This window comes from Cetorhinus maximus, chromosome 2, assembly GCF_964194155.1.
Source record: "Cetorhinus maximus chromosome 2, sCetMax3.hap1.1, whole genome shotgun sequence".
NCBI classification, from domain to species: domain Eukaryota; kingdom Metazoa; phylum Chordata; class Chondrichthyes; order Lamniformes; family Cetorhinidae; genus Cetorhinus; species Cetorhinus maximus.
The window spans coordinates 98,850,573-98,869,696 of NC_135880.1; the positions used below are offsets into that span (position 1 = coordinate 98,850,573).

The 19,124-nt window shown below is 45.9% G+C and overlaps 1 protein-coding gene across 6 annotated transcripts in view; it reads left to right on the top strand.

Annotated features, from left to right (window-relative positions):
* The window catches only part of vps13a (vacuolar protein sorting 13 homolog A), a 523,321-nt gene that overhangs the window by 204,286 nt on the left and 299,911 nt on the right, over positions 1-19,124 (top strand). For all 6 annotated transcript variants that reach the window (XM_078567491.1, XM_078567508.1, XM_078567499.1 and 3 more), the window contains one exon: positions 17,142-17,307. In XM_078567491.1, coding sequence (XP_078423617.1) covers positions 17,142-17,307 — 166 coding nt within the window. The remainder of the gene's footprint in view (positions 1-17,141; positions 17,308-19,124) is intronic.

Consider the following 19,124-nt stretch of genomic DNA (forward strand, 5'->3'; position numbering starts at 1 on the left):
TTTTTATTCTTCCTGCCAAAGTGGACAAGTTTCCATTTTCCCATATTATACTCCACCTCCAAATATTTGCCCACTTTATTTAACATATCTATAATCTCCTTATGGATTTTTTGTATCCTGTTGAAAACTTACTTTTCTACCTATCATTGTGCTACCAGCAAATTTATCAACCATACATTCAGTCCTTTCATCCAAGCCATTGAAATAGATTGTAAATAGTTGAGGCCTCAGTACTGATCCCTGTGGCACTCCACTAGTTATAGCTTGGCAACCTGAAAATAACCCATTTATCCCAGTCCTCTGCTTCCTGGTTAGCTCAGCAATCCTCTAACCATTCTAATATATTAACCCCTCTGCTATGTGCTCTTATTTTGCCTAAGTAACCTTTTGAGGCACCGTATCAAATGTATTTTAGAATTCCAAGTACACCACACCCACAGGTTCCCCTTCATCTATATTGCTTGTTACTTCCTCAAAGAACTCTAATAAACTAGTCAAACACAATTTCCCTTTCACAAAACTATATTGACTCTGCCTGATTATTTTATGATTTTCTAAATGTCCTGCAATTACCTCCTTAATAATGCATTCCAGCATTTTTCCTATGACAGATGTTTGGCTAACTTAATCTTAAATGCAGACTTCTCACCCTCAAACTGAATGTGAAATTCTATCACGTTATGATCACTGTTGCCTAGAGTATCCTTTACTATGAGGTCATCTCGCCTCATTGCACATTACCAGGTCTAAAATAGCCTGGCCGCCTGATTGGCACTGGAACATCCTGCTCTTAAGAAATTGTCCTGGATACACCCTGAGCCCATCTTCCAGGCTACCTTTGCCATTCTATATGAGGAGTAAAATCACCCTGATTATTGCAGTACCTTTTCTTACAAGCCTCCATTATTTCTTCCTGTATACTTTGTCCTGCAGTGTAGTTGCTATTAGGGAACCTATAAACCACTCCACAAGTGATGACTTTCTTTTGCTATTTCTTATCTCTACCAAACTACATCTTGATCCCTCACTACTGTACTCATGTCATGTCATGTAATTAATAGACCCACCCCACCATCTGTCCCTAGCTTCCTGTCCTTCTGAAATATCAAATACCCTTGAATATTTAGGGCCCAGCTTCATTCACTGTGCAACCATTTCTCAGAAATGGCTATCAAGTCATACGTATTTATTGCTTTTTGTGATATCATTTTATCCATCTTGTTACAAATGCTGCATGCATTCAGATACAGAGCCCTCAATTCTATCTTTTAACCATTCTTGCAAACTCTGTCCTTATCTGCTGTCGCACTATTAAGTTAATACACTCTGTTCCTTCTTGCCGCACTGTGGTTATTATGACCCAGAACACAATTGCCTCGTCCCTTCTCTTCAATTTACTACAGTTCCGCTGATGTAATCCCTCCCCTTCTCCACCCCCCGCAACGCCCCACTATTTAAGTTAAAGCCCTCTCTACCATCCTAGTTATACAACTTGCCAGAACATTTATTTCAGCACAATTCCGGTTAAGACCATCCCAATGGTACAGCTCCTGCTTTCCCCACTACTGAAGCACTGCCCCATGAATCAAAACCCAAATATTCCCCAGTAATCCTTGAGCCATGCATTCAGCTCTCTAATCTTCACAGAATTACAGAATTCTTACCATGCAGAAGGAGCCATTCGGCCCATTGTGTCTGCACCAGCTCTCGAAATGAGCATTTCATTTAAGTGCCATTTTCCAGCCTTCTCCCTGTAACCCTGCACATTGTTTCCTTTTCAAATAGCAGTCTAATTCCCTTTTAAATGTCTCGATTGAACCTGCCTCCACCACACACTCAGGCAGTGCTTTCCAGACCTTAACCACTCATTGTGTTAAAATGTTTTTTCTCATATAATTTTTGCTTTCTTTTGGCAAATTACTTTAAATCTGTGCCCTCTCATTCTTGATCCTTTCATGAATGGGAACAATTTCTCCCTATCTACTCTGTCCAGACCTCTCATAGTTTTGAATACCTCTATCAAATCTCCTCTTAGCCTTCTTTTCTCCAAGGAAAACAGTCCTAATTTCTCCAATCTGTCTTCGTAACTGAAGTTCCTCATCACTGGAACCATTCTCATGAATCTCTTCTGCACACTCTAATGCCTTTACGTCCTTCCTAAAGTGTGGTATCCCAAGCTGGGCGCAGTACTCCAGCTGAGGCCGAACTAGTACCTTATACAATTTTAACATAACCTCCTTTCTCTTGTATTAATAAAGCCTAGAATACCGTCTCTTAAACTGTCTGTAGTGATTGTAGTTATAACCTTTCCTACTGCCTTTAGGGGTCATGTGATTGTATTGACAAATCAGCCCTAAGCGCGGGTAATCTGAGGGGCGGAGTTTTCTAGTCATGGACCTGGTTCAAGCATATAACTTTATTACAGAGCTTATTTAAAGCTATCTGTTTTAAGTAAGAAACCTGTCCAGTGCATCAAGTTTATTACAATTGGCGACAAGGATAAATAGCTCTGACGCTGCACCTTGCCTTGTGAAGGTGAGTACATCAATTCCTAAGGAAATCTTAGGCACCCTTTCCTACAAGTGTTACTGAACTCAAGTCCTTTTGGGCGTGATAAATTATTACGGTCGCTTCTTGCCAAACTTATCAACAGTGTTAGTGCCTTTACACTTTCTATTGAAAAAGAACCATAATTGGTCATGGAATGTGCAACAGGAAGAAGCCTTCATAAAGGTTAAGAAGCTTATCATGTCTACTAGTACACTATGACCCATCAAAAGAATTAATATTAGTTTGTGACACATCTCCTTATGGGGTGGGAGCTGTGTTGGCACACAGGATGGAAGATGGTTCCGAAAGGCCATTAGGCTATGTCTCCAGAACCCCCTCTGCAATCGAGAAGGGTTATTCACAACTTGAAAAGGAAGGTTTATCAGCAATAGTTGAAGTGAAGAAATTCCATCAGTATCTGCATGGTTGACATTTCACCATAGTGTCAGATCATAAGCCACTCATGGGTTTATTTAGTGAAGATAAAGCCATTCTGCCAATAGCCTCAGCCAGAATTCAACGTTGGGTTTGATTTTATCGGTGTATGAGTACACCACTATGCACTATCCAGGTGTGCATGTTTCAGAATACACAATATATATATATTCCAATGAGAAAGAAAAATTCCGAGGGGAGGGCCCACCATCCATGTTTAACTAAAAAGTTAAAGACAGTTTCAAACTTAAAGACAAAGCATATAATTGCGCAAAATGGGTGGCAGGTCAGAAGATTGGAAAGAATATAAGGAATAGCAAAGTAAACAAAGATTAATAAGGGAAAATTAGAGTATGAGAGAAAGTTAGCTAGTAATATAAAGACAGATAGTAAGAGTTTCTATTGATATTTAAATAAGAAAAGAGTTAACAATGTGAGCTTTGGTCCTATAGAAAATGATTCTGGGGGGATTCATCATGGAAAGTAGGGGGATGGAGGATGAATTAAACAGGTATTTTGCTTTGGTCTTCACTATAGGGGACACAGTAACATTTCAGAAATAGCTGTAAACCAGGAAATGGAAGGGAGGGAAGAACTTGGAAAAATTACAACCACCAGTGAAGTGGTATTGAGAAAATTGTTGGGGCTATGGGCGGACAAATCCCCAGGTCCAAAGGGACTTCACCCTAAGGCCATGAAAGAAGTGGGCAGTGAGATAGTTGACACAATGGTTTTAATTTTCCAAAATTTCCTAGATTCGTGTAAGGTTCCATTAGATTGGAAAATAGCAAATATAACTCCTTTATTCAAAAAGGGAGGGAGACAGAAAGCAGGAAACAACAGGCCTGTTAGCCTAACATTTGTCATAGGGAAAATGGTAGAAGCTATAAAAGATATTATAGCAGGGCACTTAGAAAAATTCAAGACAATCAGGCAGAGTCAACATGGTTTTGTAAAAGGGAAATCATGTTGAACCAATTTATTGGAGTTCTTTGAAGGAGTCACATGCTGTGGATAAAGGGGAACCGTTGGATGCACTGTACTTAGATTTCCAGAAGGCGTTTGATAAAGTGCCACATTAAAGGTTATTGCAGAAAATAAAAGCTCATGGTGTAGGGGGTGACATATTGGCTAGCTAACAGGAGACCGAGAATTGGCATAAATGGGTCTTTTTCTGGTTGGCAGGATGTGTGCAGTTTTGGTCTCCTTATCTGAGGAAGGATGTTCTTGCTATAGAGGGAGTGCAGCGAAGGTTTACTAGACCTGGAATGGCGGGACTGACATATGAGGCTAGCTTGAGTCGCTTAGGAATATATTCGCTGGAGTTCAGAAGAATGAGGGGGGATCTCATAGAAACCTATAAAATTCTAACAGGACTAGACAGGGTAGATGCATGAAGGATGTTCCCGATGATGGGGGAGTCCAGAACCAAGGGGTCACAGTCTGAGGATACTGGGTAGACCATTTAGGACTGAGATGAGAAATTTCTTCACCCAGAGAGTGGTGAGCCTGTGGAATTCGTTACCACAGAAAGTAGTTGAGGCCAAAACATTGTATGTTTTCAAGAAGGATTTAGATATAGCTCTTGGGGCAAAAGGGATCAAAGGATATGGGGAGAAAGCGGGAGCAGGCTATTGAGTTGGATGATCAGCCGTGATCATAATGAATGGCGGAGCAGGCTCGAAGGGCCAAATGGCCTACTTCTGCTCCTATTTTCCATGTTTCTATGAGTGGTGTGCCACAGGGATCGGTACTGGGGCCTCAAACTTTTACAATTTATTTAAATGACATGGATGAAGGGACCAAAGGAATAGTTGCTAAATTTGCTGACAACGCAAAGATAGGTAGGAAAGTAATTTGTGAAAAGTACGTAAGGAGGCTACAATGTGACATAGATAGGTTAAGTGAGTGGGCAAAGATCTGGCAAATGGAGTATAATGTGGGCAAATGTGAAATCATTCATTTTGGCAGGAAGAATGAGAAAAGGAGCTTATTATCTAAATGATGAGAGATTGCAGAGCTCTGAGATTCAGAGGGATCTGGGTGTCTTAGTGCATGAATCACAAAAGGTGAGTATGTAGGTACAGCAGATAATTGGAAAGCTAATAGAATATTATCATTTATTGTGAGGGCAATTAATTACAAAAGTAGGGAGGTTATTCTTCAGTTGTACAGGGAATTGGTGAGAACACATCTGAGTATTGTGTACAGTACTGGTCTCCATATTTAAAGAAAACTGTAAATATGTTAGAAGCAGTTCAGAGAAGGATTACTAGACTAATACCAGAATGGGCAGGTTACCTTATGAGGACAGGTCAGGCTTGCATCCACTGGAGTTTAGAAGAGTAAGAGGCGACTTGATTGAAACACAAGATCCTAAGGGGTCTTGATAGGGTGGATGTGGAGAGGATGTTTCTTCTAGTGGGAGAATATAGAACTAAGGGTCACTGTTTAAAAATAAGGGGTCACTTATTTAAGAAATTTTTTCTTTCAAGGGTTGTGAATTTTTGGAACGCTCTTCCTCAAAAGGTGGTGGAAGCAGAGTATTTGAATATTTTTAAGGCAGAGCTAGATAGATTCTTGATTAACAAGGGGGTGAAAGGTTATCAGGGGTAGGCAGGAATGTGAGGTTGAGGTTACATTCAGATCAGCCATGATCTTATTGAATTGCAGAGCAGGTTCGAGGGGCTGAGTGGCCTACTCCTGCTCCTAATTCATATGTTTATATGTCCAGTCGTCTCCCGTTACCAGATAGCATTGTACATGCTCCAGTGCCGCAAGAAGTTGTATTTGTGTTGAATTTCTTGGGCTCCTTGCTGGTCTGTGTGAAGCAAATAAGGAATTGAACAAACTGGGATCCAATTTTGTCAAAAGTCCGAGACCAGGTATTGCAAGGATGGTCAAATTCACCGGTGTCTGAAGAGATGAGACCATTCCATGCACATAAAACAGAGTTGCCAAGATGGAATCTTGATGTGAGGCTCAAATATTTCCAATTCTCCAGTCCTCTGGCACCACCCCTGAATCTAAGGAAGACTGCAAAATTATGACCTGTGCCTCCGCATTTTCCAATGTCAATTCCCTCAGTCTCCCTGGATGCCTCTCGTCCTGTCGAGATGCTTTATCCACTTGAAGTTATAAATTGTAAACCCTTCTAGTGTCTGAATTACATCCTCTTTCACTTTGACCTGGTTAGCATCATCTTCCTTGGCAAAGACCGATGCAAAATATTCATTTAATATCTCAGCTATGCACCCTGCCTCCATGTGTAAATCCACTTTGTTATGGACAGGTGGGGGCTTAATTTAAAACAGCCCTGATTTCTCCTCTCACTGTCAGTAAACAGAAAATTATGTCCTTTATGTGGTGGTGTATTTTCCCAATCCATTGGTTTTGGTGTGATCCAATTCCCTATTATTACAGTGTACTAAAAGGGTTAGTTTATTTTTACACACACTCAAAACATGGGAGGGGGTTGTCACCATGTAGCTCCCGGTACATTCAGACAATAAGAGAGGGATAAAGGAAAGAAAGAGGTACAGGGCAAAGACCACAGACAAAAAAAGAATTATTGTTTCACCTGAGTCTAGAGTCCAGAATCCAAAGTCCAATGGTGTATCACTTCAGAGATTAGCAGGCTGAAGCTGATGCTGTGTAATCCACTTTTCCAGTAGCGTATGCTGAGGAGAGCTCAGATCTATCCTGGCTGCTTTCCCAAGGATCGCTCAGTAATACAAAGAGCAGAATTTCCTGTGCCCGCTGGCAGCGGGCGTGATAGGTGGTGTGAGCGGACAATATGGCGCGATGAGTTTCAGGACGGCGGGAAGGCAGGTTGCGATTGTCCGCTCAGCCCGCCAATAGCGGGCCACGTTTCCCGCCATCAGTCGTCAGGAACCTCGTTGTAATACATCAGCAGATCATTATCAGGCCATCCCGCCAGGCTCTTGCACCCACACTGGATCGTCCGTCCACATCGGTGGGAAAGCACGCTAGCATGTTTCACAACAGCACAGAGGCGACATGCACTTGGTGGCCTGCACTTTGGGTGAACTGGAAGTGAGTGCACAGCAACGTTTGCAGAGCTCGCCAGGGTCACCTGTTGCTTTGCAGGCTTCAGGGGCACCAGGGGGTTGGGGTTAAGTGCCGCCCTGCCTCGGAGGTGACTCTTGAAGGTGAGGGGGAGTGGGGGGTATGTGCAGCCCTGCCTCTGAGGCGACTTGAGGGTAAGGGGGAGCGGAGAGCATGTACAGCCCTGCCTCTGAGGTGATTCGTGAGGGTGAGGGTGAGGGAGAGCGGGGCCAAGTGCAGCACCACCTTTGAGACGACTTGTGAGGGGAAGCAAGTGTAGCCTTGCCTTTGAGGCAAATGGTAGCGGGGAAAGGGAGTCCTGTCGTTGAATATAACGCACAAGCATTTGGGGTGGGGGGATAGGGTGGGCGAGGGAAGTGGCCACACATTGGGGAAACCTGTAGAAAGTGACTGTTCCCCTGCAACTGAGGCAGTTCAGGTGCAGAAACATTGATATGATTGGGCTCAAGTTCCTAGCTTACCTGCCTACTTATGCAATGCAGAGGCATCAAAGTGCCACCAAGTTCTCCAGGGCTACCCCCCCTCCAGCACAGACTGCAAACGCAAGAACACTTTGGTAGACTGCAGAGCAGTTGGACTGCATACGTTTTACAATCTCCTCACTAAAGCTGGCCATGTAGCAGTCACTGCTGGAGGCGCTCACTTGCAATGCAAGTCACTGCTGGAGGCGCTCACTTGCAATGCCAGCATCCCGGTTTGGACCAGTCTTCCCCCATGGCTGAAGCTAACAGGGCAGCCATGCAGTGCACTAACTCTGGCCATCCTAATGGTGGCCAGCACGCCCCGGGAAGTGTAAAGGGGCCATCACACTTAACCAGGACAGGTTCTTAGTGCACCCATGCTAACCATCTGTCTCTCTCTCTCTCATCCTGCAGGAGGAGTACATCAGGATCATGGAGCCTGGTGAACTAGCTGTATGCCTGATGGCCTACAGACAATGGAGGAGAGAGCAACTGGCTCCTGGCTGCGCAGAGGCAGGAGCAGCAACCTCAGGAAGAACCTCAGCAACCTCCTGCACACGCCATCCAAGAGCCACAATGAGCCGGCGCCTAGCGACACCCAGGTCTATAGACGCCACTTTTCATTCTTGCCGATGACTGAGAACCAGTGTTGCCAAAGACTGCGAATGTCTGGGGAACTGGTTGCTCACATCTGCCAGTTACTGCAGGATTTGGCACCACAAGGACATGAGGGCATCCACTGCCAGTAGCTGTGAAAGTGACTGCAGTGCTCAATTTCCATGCTAGTGGCTCCTTTGTGGGATCTCTCAAGCCTCCACCCACAAATGCATCCATGACATCACGGATGCCATCTTCACGAGGGCACACAACTTTGTGCATTTCGCCTGGGACCAGGACAGCCAGGGTGCAAGACCAATTGGATTCGCCCAGATCTCGGGTTTCCCACAGGCGCAGGGTGCAATCAACTGCACTCGTGGTGCTCAGATCTCCATCGCAACACATGGTGGACTACATCAGCCGCAAGGGCTTCCATTCGCTGAATGTGCAGAAGGTGTGCAGCCGTCAGAAACGCATCCTGCAGGTGTGTGAACGGTTTCCAGGGTGTGTGCACGACCTACATCCTCCGTCGGTCACAGATCCCTGGGGTTTTCCAGGGTCCACAGAAGCTGCAGGGATGGCTCCTCTGCTGGGGGGGCTACCTGCAGAGGCCATGGCTGATGACACCCGTGGCGGCAGCCTCAGACTGCAGCAGAGTGACAGTATAATGAGGCTCATGCTGCAGCTCGCAACTTGGTAGAGCAGACCATTGGGATGCTGAAAATTAGGGTCCAGTGCCTGGACCAGTCTGGTGGAGCCCTGAGACACAGTCCGCAGAGGGTGTCACGCATTGTCGTCTTCTGCGCCCTTCACAACCTAGCGCTCCAACGGGGAGATGAGCTGGCTGAAGAGGAGCTGGAAGAGCTGCATGTCGTCTCCGATGAGGAGAATGCCAATGGGAATGAGGCTGAGGAAGTCCTCGGAGGTGATGATGACTGGGATGAGGCCCTCGCACTGGCTAGACAAGGCAGGCATGCTTGCTAGGCCCTCATAGCTGCTAGATTTGTGGAGGATGATGATGACATTCAGTGAGGGGACCCCATAGTCCTTTTACATCGCATTTGTGAACGTTTGACTCCAGTCTGGCTTATGGCAGTGCGAATACCCTCTGTGAGAATGCTCCTGTCATGGAGAGGTGCTGGAGGGCCTAATAGTCGCTCGATTGCAGGAGAATGATGACGACATACATTGAAGACACTGCATAAAACTTCACACAGCCAAGAGAATGCCAGACTCCTGTCTGGCCGAGGGCAGCTCGCTTGCACTCCATGATCAGGATCATTTCATGGAGAAGCAGCCATGAAACTTTAGAAGCATCTGATGCTTTGTCAACCTTCAGCACCTGAGCCCTTCAGGAGCTGGAGCACAGCATCAGTGGTCACAGATGCTGATGAGATGGGGGCCAGCCCCTCCTTAAAGGTGCTGAGAGCACACTGGGTCAATGAGAGGACCCTGAGTGCCTGCCTGCTACATTCTGGCAGCAATGATAAGCACTGCCGAGATGCAGGCATCATTAAGGGCTCCAGTGAGTGTGAGGCCAGACCATCACTTTGGTCTGAAGGTTGCACAAAGCACAGGGAAGAGGCCCTGGACTGAGACACCTGCCTTTATCTTGCGCAGAAAGGTTTCACATCTGAGTGACAAGAACATTGCTCATCGGAACAAGGAGCCATAGGCAGGAAGACATTCTTGGGAGTTTATTGACAATATTAAACAATATGTACAAGTGATTAACACCTGTGCCCAGGCTATGCAATCCCCTCTTCCGTGGTTATGTTTGTGGCTGGGTGTCCCTGGAGAGGGAGCATGCGGTGTCTTCCGGCACCGTCGAGGCCTTCCATGCCCAGTGGGCACCACGGGGACTGGGGTACTTTATCGCATTTTGATTTGCTGTTTGTAAGTTTCCTTTAAAATTTGTCTTTAGTTTTACAATTACCCTAACTTAGGGGCTGTGTTTATTTTGTCCCTGATTTTGTTAGTTTATTTGGTGGACTCTGAAAGAGTTAATTCTCCTTAATTGACCTAACCTTGCCGCTACATCTTGATGCTCCCTGGGCATCCACAACGGTGTTGGAGACAGCCTGCTGACTGCGACACCCTGTCTGTGATGACTTTGGCAGGCGTCCTCTGGAGGTCCCAGGCCTGCTTTCAGGGTCCTTTTGTGTGCCAGTGGCACCCTCCTTGGCCTATGGAGCTAGAGCTGCTGAGGTCACAGGAAGAGGGGAGTCGGATGGGCCTGACACCCTTGGAGTCACCTGGATGGATGGGCCTGGAGTGTGCTCCTGCGGATCCTCCTCCCTATAGGTTCCCAGGCTGACTCCTTGAGGAGCAAAGGTAGCTAGAGTGAGATCGAGCTGCCTGTCCACCCCTCTTGCTTACACATTGTTGGAGGCCAACTATGGCATCAGCAGTGAAGTTGAGCCAGCGCAGCAGTGCAGAAACAAAATCCTGGGCCAAGATCTGCATGGCCGCAGCCACCCTGCCAGCTTTGACCTCGGTGCGTTGGCATGCTGGCGCTATCACCTTGGAGCGAAGGCGGTCGGACTCCTCCATTGTGCCTTGCAATCTGAAGAGTGTAGCTGACATCCCTTCCTGATGTTCCTGAGCTTGCCTTTGCAGCCCCAGCAGCTGCGACATGACCGAGTCCAGAGGCTCATCATCTGACTCGGATTCAGCAAATTTCTGGTCTTCGGCTGTCCTTTGAGTGCCGGGCACCTGGGAAGCTCGGTGCCACTGAGATGTGTGTCTCCACACTGGTGGAGGGTGTGGGTGAGCGCTGTGATGGGACTTCAGGGAGGGTGCCTCCAGATTCTTCTTCAGCGGTTTCTTCGGGGCTTGATTGGAGGCCCTGAGTCATGGATTCTTGTCGGCTGATTGACAAATGTGCGCTCATGGCATGGTTGTCTGATGGATGTTGTACTGCTGGATCCTCACTTGGTAGAGCAGCGCCGACCTCACCATCAGCACAGGACCGGTCCATATCCTTGCACGCCAGTTGGATGACTGTTTTCAAAGTCCATGAAGACCTTGATTTCGGGCCTTCCGCCACCAGTCTGCGACCTCTCTCTCTTGTGTGCCAGCTTGACCTGCATGGATAGAGATGGAGAAAGTGTAAACAGAATGCCTGCCAGGCCAGATGATAAATGTGCCTGGTCTGTGCAGGTGGTATGGTCCCATGGACAGGATATGGACAATGACGGTGAGTGTGAGAGAGTGAATGGTGATGTCTCTTGAACTGGCAGTGAGTGAGGGCCCTGTGAATGTGTCTGGGGTTTGAGAGTGTGAGAGTTGAGAGTAATGAAAAGAGTGACTTACCCTGGCGGCGCGGAGATCATTCATCCTCTTGTGGCACTAGGTGGCCATCCTCTTCTGAGGAGCATTGGTGCTAACCACCGCTGCCACCGCCTCCCAAGCCAGATTGGTCACATTGCTGCCCGTCCTGCGGCCAGAGCGGGGATACAGGGCATCCCGGCAGGCCTCCACGGCACCCAGCAGTTGCTCAAGGGTCCCGTCATTACACCGGGGCGCTGCAGTTTTCTTGCCTTTGAGGGCCATGTCTCCCAGGCAGCAATGGTGAGCTGGAAGCAATGAGTGCTGTCCTTGCGGCTGGCCATTAAATATGCGCCTGGCGTGATGCAACGGCAGGGTGATGGTGGGCGGGCAAATAAGGGGCCCGCCCGCCTGCCATGGAAACGGCGTGTTTCCTGGGAGTGCATGAATAATGAGGTGGGCTTGGGATGATACGGCCTGAAAACATGCCATTGCCTATGGCGAGTAAAATGTCGTTTTACCCACCGCTACCGCACTTAATGCAAATTTGGGAAAATTCCGTCAAAGTTTGCGTCTCAATTTATAGTACTTTTGGTACAATTGTCAATCACTGATGTTGCTTTAGCACACGAATCGCATAGTCTAATGAACGAGTGGGATACTTTGTGCTTCGGATGTTCCATTATCTCAATGTTTGGCCTCGGAGTTTGTTAGCGTCTGGGGCCTGATGACTCCCTGTCTGTTTCCTTATCTCCTTAATACCTTGTTTACACAAGCTATGAAGGCCATTAAGTTTTATGGCTTGTGATTTTTAGTTGGTTCCACAGTACTGGCTACATATGCCTGCAGTGTTGGCTATATTTCTCATCATTTATAGAAAGAGCTCTCGTAGCTACATTTGTCTATTCTAAAGCTATTAATGTACATCTTAATATCAATCTTGGTATGAAACATTTTCAGTTACCTCACTTCAGGCCCTACTCCACCTTTTACCATCCTTTTATATGCCTATAGAAGACTTTGAAATCCCCTTTATGCCAGCTGTCGATTTCTTTTCATACTCCCTCTTTGCTTCTCTTATTTGCTTTTTCACCTCCCCTATATAGCCTTCTATATTTAGCCTGTTTCTTGATTGTATTTTTGACCTGACATCTGTCATATTCCAATTAGCTCATGGTTCAGGTAGGAATCCAGAGATTATTACCTTTTGAGGTTCTGCTTCTTAATTTAGCCCCTAGCTGCTCATAATGCCAAAGTAGAACCTTTTTCCTAGTCCTATTTATGTTGTTATCCTGACAAGTGGATTCTCCTCAATCCACTGCAAGTTCCTTTTGAGCCCCTAGCTGATGTCCCAAACCCTGGCATCGGGTAGGGAACAGAGCCTTCTGGACTCAGCCGCAGAGAACTGTCTGTGCCCCTGACTATACTGTCCCTCACTATCATGACAGTTCTATTTATTCCTCCTGCTTCAATGGATTCCTGCATCACAATGCTATGGTCCATTCGATCAACCTCCCTGCAGCCCCTGCTCTCATCCGTACAAGATGCAAAATCCTCAAACCTGTTGGACAATTCTGAGCACTGAGGCTCCTCCAATGCTGCCTTCTGAATCTCCATATGTGCCTCACTTGCAGCCAGACCCTCCTGTCGTTGACTGCAGATGAAATTCAAAGTGCCTAGCCTAAAGGGTGTCACTGCCTCCTGGAACAAAGTGTCCAGGTAACCTTCCACCTCCAAAAGTGCAAGTGTCTGAAGCTCAGACTCTGACTCATCAACTCTGAGTGACATTTGCTGACACCTACTACAGATGTGGTTGCTGTGGATCACACAGGTTTCCACCAGCTCCCAAATGCTACAGCTGCATCACATCATTTGCTCTGCCATCTTTATTGATTTTTATTTAATTCTTTAAGCTTAGAACTCGATAATTATCTGTAGCTTTGCGGTGTAACTATTTGAGCTCTAAATTTAATGCAATACGTGTATCTCCCCAGTATCAGTTTAAACTACTGTCCCTGTGTAGAGAATTTAAAAAACTTAAAATTCACCAACTACTCACCTATCTGCTCACCTAATTAATGCTCTCAAGGTTCAGCTATCATGATCACTGCTGGTCTCTGGCTCCCCCTCTTGGTCCACTCTTTTTTTTATAAAAGGCCAGAGCAGCACCTCCTCCCTCACTGCCTCTTATTCCCTCACTCACCAAATTCCCAAGCTCACGTCTGTTTTGGGCTCCACTCGGTGACGAGCTGCTATCTTCATGCTTGCATACTTTGTACGCATCGCAATACATCCTGTATTTACACTGGCTGAAATTGTACAGAGATGAGTCAGCATTGTTGGCTAGAAAATCCAGTTCAAACTAGCTATCTGATCAACTAATTGTAGCTGTCTCTCCAGTAGGGAACTTGTTCATCCCTGACTAAGAGTGAACAAATTTAAATTTAACAGTAAATTGTAGTTAAATGCAAACAAATTTTAGAAAGAGATTAACCTTTAAACTTAAAATTCCCTCATTCAACAATTTCCCAAGAGTATACTCTGAGCTACACTGCCTCTTATTCCCTCACTCACCAAATTCCCAAGCTCACGTCTGTTTTGGGCTCCACTCGGTGACGAGCTGCTATCTTCATACTTGTTTACTTCATCCATTTTCTGGTTTGGCTGATTTGGCTGGATTGTCCTGAAAAAATCAGCACAACCTAATGGCAACTCCAGGCCCAGATATCTTGCATATGGTTTTGCTGTGTTTTCACAGCATTAAACTTGATGCAGATAAAAATTATGTCCAGTAAAAAAAACCCCACCCCATTTACAGTTTCACAGAATAATGGGTAAGAGTTATGAATTTCAATCCCCAATGATCTAGAGGAAGGGGGCGCCCGACCATAGAGGGGGCCAGCAATGGAGGCGCACTCCCCGTCCAAGGCCTGAGCAGGATGACATGACCTGCTTCCCCACATTCCTTAACCCCCCCCAAACAAAATTGGGGCTGCACAGGAAATGGTCCTTCAGTGGCCATTAATAGGTCACCCAAGGGCTTCAATGGAGTTAGGGCATGCAGGTTGCCCTAGGCCTCGCCCTTGCCAACCTCTTTTTGCCAACCTCTTTTCCCCACCCCCCACCCCTCCTGTGAATTTGCAGGCAGGAGGGTGGCAAGGAGGCCACCTGTTGTATTTTACAGGCCCACCCCTCTCCCATCCACTCACCTGCAAACCTGCTGGTGGAGGCCTGTAAGTTTCTGGCCCAGAATAGTATAGAATAAAGATAGAATTTGATTTATTCAGCCATTGTAAATTCTTCTCCTACTTCTTTTCTCTCCCCACGCCTAGTGGTGTATAAGGCAGACGAGACGTGTGCTTACATCAGTTTCCATAGCTGGTTTTGCTGTCGCTAGAGGCTTTAGCTTGAGGGCTACCATTCTGCGCCAAGCATGGCTGACCAGGCGACTCTCCCATTCTTTACCGCCTTCCATATGGGTATTGGAAGGATTTACAGGTTGATAATCAGTCTGTTTGGCCACCTTAAGAACACACCTTCCATGGACATCAAGTGCTCGAGTGGGACTCAAATCTGGAAATTCTGGCTCAGAGGCAGGGACACTACCCACTGCACCACAAGACCTCGCCTACCATTATAAATTACATAGGAATTAAAATCAGAGTTTGTAACATAAAATTGTCATTTAAGATGAAGTTGTTCTCTAGTGTGCTGACATAGACAGTTTGCATCATAAATGTAGACAGCATAATTTATATTTTAAATTATAATGGATTTATAAATCCAAGAACAGAATATATGATTTCAAAATGTAAACTCAAATACATTTAATCTAATTATCCCTCTGCTGTATAAACCTGCTTTAAATGAAGCCTACATTTGGCCTTGACTCTCGGTTTTATCCAAGAGATCAACTGGGTGTTTAAAATAGGATATAGGAAAGATAATGGGCCTGATTTTTCAGTCCCAGTGGGACTTAGAACGAGATAAGTGGGTGCTAAAATTAGTGCCATGGTTTCCTGGCTTCATCTAGTCCTTAGGCCATTCCCTGGAGACGGGTTGGGGTGACACAGCTACTTATCCATATGCAGCAGTAGCCAATTAATTATTAAGGGCCTGTTAATGGAGGCATACTGGAATTTTCCAGTCAACCTTCAGATTCCTGCAGGTGGCAGGGGCTAGTTTAACTGCCTGGAGGAGACCTCATGGCAAGGCCAGAAGACCAGCGTTCCAGCGAGACCTACAAGCCCTCCTTAGCTACCTTCCTGCCTTCCTTGGTGCAGCAGCAGCCTCAGGCTGCTCTGCAGAGGGACTTTCCCACCCCCCCGCCCACAAGTTGTACCTTACCTGACACCACAGCCTGCTGCATCTTTCAAGCTGAATGGCCTCTGACCCTCCACCTTTGAGAACCCAACCAGGCAGCAAGCCTGCCCTCTTGCCATTGATTGGCCGTCTGAGGAAAATCACAAGTAGCTATTTCTCATACAACGCAGCTTCTGACCACATTTGAGTCTGATAGTAGAGTTCAGAAGCCCACAAGGTAAATCTTGCCCAATGTGTGGTTTTACAGTGTACACATTTTTATTTTCCTTATGCATGGATGGCAATTTGAGTAGTTTATTTCATAAAGATGTGAACATGCTCAGTAATAACAATGCACCAGGACTTGGGCAATGTCCAGGCTTGGACTGACAAGTGGCAAGTAACATTTGTGCCACGCAAGTGCCAGGCAATGATCATCTTCAACAAGAAAGAATATAACCATCGTCCTTGGTTAATGGCATTACCATCATTGAATCCACTACTATCAGTATCTTGGGGGTTACTATTGACCAGAAACTGAACTGGACTAGCCATATAAACACTGTGGCTACAAGAGCAGGTCAGAGGCTAGGAATCGTGCGACAAGTAACTCACCTCCTGACACGCCAAAGCCTGTCCAGTATTCACAAGGCACAAGTCAGGAGTGTGATGGAATACTCCCCACTTGCCTGGATGAGTGCAGCTCCCACAACACTCAACAAGCTTGACACTGTCCAGGACAAAGCAGCCCGCTTGATTGGCATCACATCCACAAACGTTCACTCCCTCCACCACCGACGCACATTAGCAGCAGTGTGTACCATCTACAAGATGCACTGCAGGAACTCACCATGGCTCCTTAGACGGCACCTTCCAAACACACAACCACTACCACCTAGAAGGACAAGGGCAGCAGACACATTGGAACACCACCACCTGGAAGTGCACCTCCAAGTCACTCACCATCCTGATTTGGAAACATATCGCTGTTCCTTTGCTGGGTCAAAATCCAGGAACTCCCTTCCTCACAGCACTGTGGGTGTACCTACACCACATGGACTGCACTGGTTCAAGAAGGGCAGCTCACCACCACCACCTAGAGCAACTAGGGATGGGCAATAAATGCTGGCCCAGCCAGCGAAGCCCACATCCTGTGAATGAATTTTTTGAAAATGCAGGACAGGTTCTAATATACCCACATGTGAGGAGAAAATAGCTACATGAACTTTAATGGAGCAGTTAAAGGATAGAGTTGGAATTGAATTATTTTTAACTAATGTTTCAAGAAGATACTATTGTCAGAAGCAATATTAAATAGATTTCTGTTTTTCATTAACTCAGAACACTTTTTTTATGTTGTACTTATATAGTCGGGTTTTTTTGAGAATTATTTGATATCAGAATTGCTCAAGTAGTGTTCTTTAAATTTTAATTTAGGTGAACTTTTCATCATTGGATGTTCATTTACACACTGAAGCTCTGCTGAGTTCCCTTCATTTCCTGAAGAGCCTTATCCCATATTCAGAAACCAAGGTCAGCTCAGATGAACAAGTATCTGGTATTGAGGGGAAGAAAGAAGAGATCCTCACAAAGAAAAAAACAGGTAAGAAATATCCAGGTCCAATTTTTCACTTTCTTTATTAGATAAAATAACTTCAAATCAGTTTTCTTGCCATCCCTTTAAGGTGAAGATTCATGCATAATTTTCCAATATTTTCTTATGGGGGAGAATTTTCTCCCCGTCGTGCGGGCTTGGTGGGAGCGGGTGCATGGCCGATCGCCGCCTGTGATCGGCTGCGCGCCCCCGTTTTATGTGGGTGGGCCAATTAAGTCCTGCCCAGCGTGACGCACACTCGGAAGTGCTCAGCGCTCCCTGTGGAAGCGGGGGGAGGAGGGAGAGTCGAGATCTATGCTCTTTCGCGCATGCGTGCGAAAGAGCGCAGAAATTTCCCTGAAGCACAGAGCTGCCTCAGGGAGATTACTTTGATTATGAAAACTTGAAGTAAAGAATAGAAAAAAATATTCAAACACGTACCCTCATGTGACAGTGTCACATGAGCTAGGACATGTCAATGAATTTTAATAAAAAATTTTATTAAACTTATAAACCCTTCATGAAACCTTGTCCCGCCTATGGATGAGGTTCCATGAAAAATGCGAAGGCCACTGGGCTTAGGGTTGGACGGGCAGCCCTGTTATGAGTTCAGTCGGTATTTAAATGGCCTTAACAGACCTTTGATAGTTTGGCGGGCGCGCAGCCGACTCCAGTGCGTGCCTGCCAAACTGAAGATTGGAATGACGAGCGGTGATATCAGGACGCACGCCCGATGTCACCATGCATCATTTCATGAGTCGGCAAGCGGGGCCCACCCCCGCATGCCGACCAGAAGATTCACACCATGGAGAACTACCAGTAGGCTTAGATTTTAAGAATGCCAGTAATGCACATTTATCTTGTGTAAATTAAATGATGGTTGGCACTAGGTTTTTCGACCATGGTGAACAATACAACCAGTCCAATGTTTTTCTTATCTTTTATTAACATATTTTTCAGCTGGAGGTATTGGATAACAATCAGGTGCCACATTTTTTTCCTCTGCCCTTTGTAATGTCTTTTTGTAGCTCAGTACCATCCTAGATACTCCATTGACGCACAGCCAAAGGAGAAACTTCTTATTCGTGCATACCAAAAGAACTCCCATAACTTTGCTCAAGGCATGCCAGAGGCTTTGGTATTTTATAACATTTAGGATTGTTAATGCCTTTTAGGTCATCGGCAGCATGATGATTAGTAAGTTTGCGGATGACACAAAGATTGGCCGGGTGGTTAACAGTGAGCTTGAGTGTCTTGGGCTACAGGAAGATATAGACGGGATGGTCAAATGGGCAGATAAGTGGCAGATGGAATTTAACTCTGAAAAGTGTGAGGTGGTATACTTTGGAAGGAGTAATTTGACCAGGAAGTATTCAATGAATAGCATGGCACTGGGAAGTTCTGAGGAACAAAGGGACCTTGGCGTGTGTGTCCATAGATCTCTGAAGGCAGAGGGGCATGTTAGTGGGGTGGTGAAAAAGGCATATGGGACACTTGCCTTTATCAATTGAGGCATAGATTACAAAAGTAGGGAGGTCATGTTGGAGTTGTATAGAACCTTGGTGAGGCCACAGCTGGAGTAGTGTGTGCAGTTCTGGTCGCCATATTATAGGAAGGATGTGATCACACTGGAGGGGGTGCAAAGGAGATTCACCAGGATGTTGCCTGGGATGAAACATTTAAGTTATGAAGAGCGGTTGTATAGACTTGGGTTGTTTTCGTTGGAGCAGAGAAGACTGAGGGGTGACCTGATCGAGGGGTACAAGATTATGAAGGGCATGGACAGGGTGGATAGGGAGCAGCTATTCCCCTTAGTTGAAGGGTCA